This window comes from Calidris pugnax, unplaced genomic scaffold (genome assembly GCF_001431845.1).
Source record: "Calidris pugnax isolate Ruff unplaced genomic scaffold, ASM143184v1 scaffold237, whole genome shotgun sequence".
NCBI lineage: Eukaryota > Metazoa > Chordata > Aves > Charadriiformes > Scolopacidae > Calidris > Calidris pugnax.
The window spans coordinates 1,006,659-1,009,879 of record NW_015090985.1 but is presented as its reverse complement, the minus strand read 5'-3'; the positions used below and the strand labels follow the sequence as shown (position 1 = coordinate 1,009,879).

The window sequence follows — 3,221 nt, the reverse complement described above, 5'->3', positions numbered from 1 at the left end:
AGGTCCCAGCTGGTGCCAGCTCCTACCGCTTGCGTGTAGGCCCCGTAGGCGCCGAACTGGATGGTCATGGGGTTGAAGATGCCCAGCTGCCCCGCCATCTGATGCATCCGCCGCAGGGTCCTCTCCTTGTCCGTGTCCGCAAACTTCACCACCAGGCTGGAGGAGGCGCCCTGGCCCGGAGTGGGGAAGATGGGGCTGATGGGGGGGTCCCAGCCATGCCCCCCAAAACGTCTCTTTGCTCCGGGGAGGGAGCCGCTGGCTTGCAGCGGCCGCAGCCCCGGAGATACTGCCTGGTTTGGCAGCAGCAACCGGCGATCGATGCGAGGTTTAATTATAGCCGGCTTTTCTCCCCGGCGGCGGCTCCCTGACCTCTGTTTCCTTCCCCACCCCCTTCCTCGTGCACAATTTTGACCTTCGGCGTTAATTAAACAGCCCCTTTCTCCAGCGCGGAGGGAATTAGCCCCGCGTGCCCACCCCGGGGGGCTCAGCACCCAGGCAGGGATGAACCTCGCGGCGATCCGGCCGACAAATTGCCGGGTCCGTAGGATTTTGATCCAATTAGACCGAGGATCCAATTAGCCAGTGACTGGATTACGCAAGCAGCGTGGGGCCGAACGGGGCAGGGCGAGAGCCTGGCACTTACCGGCATGGTTTGGCTGCCGTGGAGGCTGTTGATGGCAGCCTGCGCCTCGGCGTGGCTGCCGTATTTCACAAAGGCACAACCTAAAAGAGGGGACAAGGAAGGGCTTGGATTCGGGGATTCAGCCACTGCAGGAGCCAGCGCTGCCCAGCCGGCAGCTCCCACCCTCCGTGGGTCCCGGCGGCCCATGGGGGGCTCACCCCACTCCCCAAAGCCCACCTTTGCTGGCTCCATCGGGCCCTCGGAGGATGGTGCACTCCTCGATCTGGCCGAAGGGTTCAAAGAGGCGCCGGACATCGTCCTCGCTCTGCTGCTTCCCCAGCATGCCCACAAAGAGCTTCCTGTCTTCTAAAAACAAAACCAAGCCCGTCGGGGAAGGGGATGCCCCTCACCATCCCATCCCCTCATCCCCAGCTGGCAAACAGCGCGCGGAGGGGAAAGAGCCCGGCGACACCGGGGCCTGGGGAGGGAGCGACGCCGATCCGGCAGCAAAGAGACAGGGTTTATCCACACAGGGTTTATCACCTCCATCCTACAAAACGCTCGGATTGGGAAAACGTCTATGGGGAAATTGCCTAAGGGTGGAGATGGGAGAGCTGGATCCCACTTCAGGGACCGGTGGCTGGAGCTTTTCCCAGGGATGGAGGAGCCGGCTCCCCCAGCACCGATGCGGGATGCAGCTGGGAAACAAAGAGAGCCCAGGAGCCCGCAAAACAGCGGCAATTGCCTTCGTATGATTGACTCGCAGAATAACCCGCAGCCTCCGGCCATGCCCAGGGGACATAAATAACCCAAACACGAGAGAAGGGAGAGTAAATAATGAGAATTTCATGATTATTACCAGCATCTGTCTTGCCCGGCCACGTGCTCCCGCCGTGCGCTAATGGCATTTGACAAAGAAAATAAGGTACCCTGTCAAGAGCGTTGCCGGGGAAATAAATAAATAATGGCAGGAGACGATTAATGCTCTGCCCGTTAAGGTACCGGGGAAATTAGTTAAGGGAATAGGGCTCGTGTGTTGTCTAGTTAAACATAAACCATCTCCCGGCGCAGGTGGCCGGGGGGAGCAGGTTGGGCGGCCGAGCATCGCCTCCTGGGCGAGGGGACCGGAGCCGGGCGCCCCAGCTCGCCCATCGATTTTTAATCCTTCACCAATTAGGCTCGGTAAGTGGGTAATTTATTTGCCGGGTCCCTCCGGGATGTGCCGGGACCAGCTCGTGTTTAATAACCTGTTTTGAATGGGGAGGGGAGGGGGGGGTCTACCCCGGCCCCAACGACTGCGCTCCGTGCCCAGCGCTTGCTTGTGGAAACACTGAGGGGTTTTTGATCCCATTCCTGCAATTTTGCTCAAATCATCAACTCAGCCTGAAAACATCCAGGGAGAATTTTTTTCTGGGAGGGGGTGGGTGTCAGAGGTTTCTGTTTGAGAGGGGCTCAGGCCACGTGTGGCCGACTCCTGCGCTCTGATTCTGCCGGGGTCCCCGCAGGCGGCACCGGGCGGGTAATTAGTCAGTCTGACAGATGAAGGGGCTGACGAGAGAGCGGCTGGCTGGCGCTCTGCCCAGCGTGACATCAGGAGGGTCACAGTATGACGTCAGGACGTCCACGCACGACATCAGGACGTCCATGGTATGGCGTCAGGATGTTCCCACCATGACATCCCCCCTCCTGGGCAGGGAGAGCCCAGACCACGTTGGCTCCGTGCTCCGGTTTGGATGCCACCAGCAAAGGCAGCTCCTTCCGCAGGTTTCTCTGCAAACAAACCTCCCCGCGGCAGCCCCTGTGATGCCACCATGTCCCCTGTCACCCCCCCCTGCACCGGGTGGTCCTGTGCCCCCCTGCCCTCACCGGGGGCAGCCGGGGAAGGGGGGACCTACCTCCTCGGCCCTCGCTGTCGGCCGGCTTCACCTGGATGGGGCGGTTCATCTGCAAGACACAAGCGGGAGCGGGCGGTCAGGGCTGGTGCCATGGCTGCCACCATGTCCCCTGTCACCCCCCCCTGCACCGGGTGGTCCTGTGCCCCCCTGCCCTCACCGGGGGCAGCCGGGGAAGGGGGGACCTACCTCCTCGGCCCTCGCTGTCGGCCGGCTTCACCTGGATGGGGCGGTTCATCTGCAAGACACAAGCGGGAGCGGGCGGTCAGGGCTGGTGCCATGGCTCCCCCCGAGACCCTTTCCATGGGGAACAGCAGGATTTGGGCCCAGCCTGGCACAGGGGGGGACCAGAGTGAGGAGCAGGGGAAGGACCTGCAAGGACAGAGCTGGGGCTAGTGGCCACACGGAAGCGGGGATGCCGCGGGCGGAGGGGGATGCTATGGCCCCGGGGACGGATACCCGGTGCCGCAGGCGCCCGCTGGGCCACCGGTGCCAGCCTTTGGCCGCCTGCCCGCTTTCCTCGACTGCAAAGGACTGCAGAGGCAGCAGCAGCAGCACCCAGCCGGCCCCAGCCCCTCCGGTGGCACCGCCACCGCTCTCCTTTTCCCCGTTCTCACCCAATTTCGGCCTCCTCTTGCGCGCCGCCACCGTGGGTACCCGGGAGGTGCAGCAGGACACGCCGGGCCAGCGCACACGTCCCTGGCCCG

At 63.0% G+C, this 3,221-nt stretch overlaps 1 protein-coding gene across 7 annotated transcripts in view; it reads right to left on the bottom strand.

Moving 5' to 3' along the window:
- Positions 1–3,221, bottom strand: part of CELF6 (CUGBP, Elav-like family member 6) — a 26,524-nt gene that overhangs the window by 6,767 nt on the left and 16,536 nt on the right. For 3 of the 7 annotated variants that reach the window (XM_014953852.1, XM_014953854.1, XM_014953855.1), the window contains exons 3-6: positions 2,704–2,752; positions 860–988; positions 644–723; positions 27–170 (exon numbers count right to left, since the gene is read on the bottom strand). In XM_014953852.1, the coding sequence (XP_014809338.1) occupies positions 27–170; positions 644–723; positions 860–988; positions 2,704–2,752 (402 nt within the window). Of the gene's footprint in view, positions 1–26; positions 171–643; positions 724–859; positions 989–2,517; positions 2,567–2,703; positions 2,753–3,221 lie in introns of all 7 variants that reach the window. The other 4 variants (XM_014953857.1, XM_014953856.1, XM_014953858.1 and 1 more) reach the window with 2 other exon arrangements.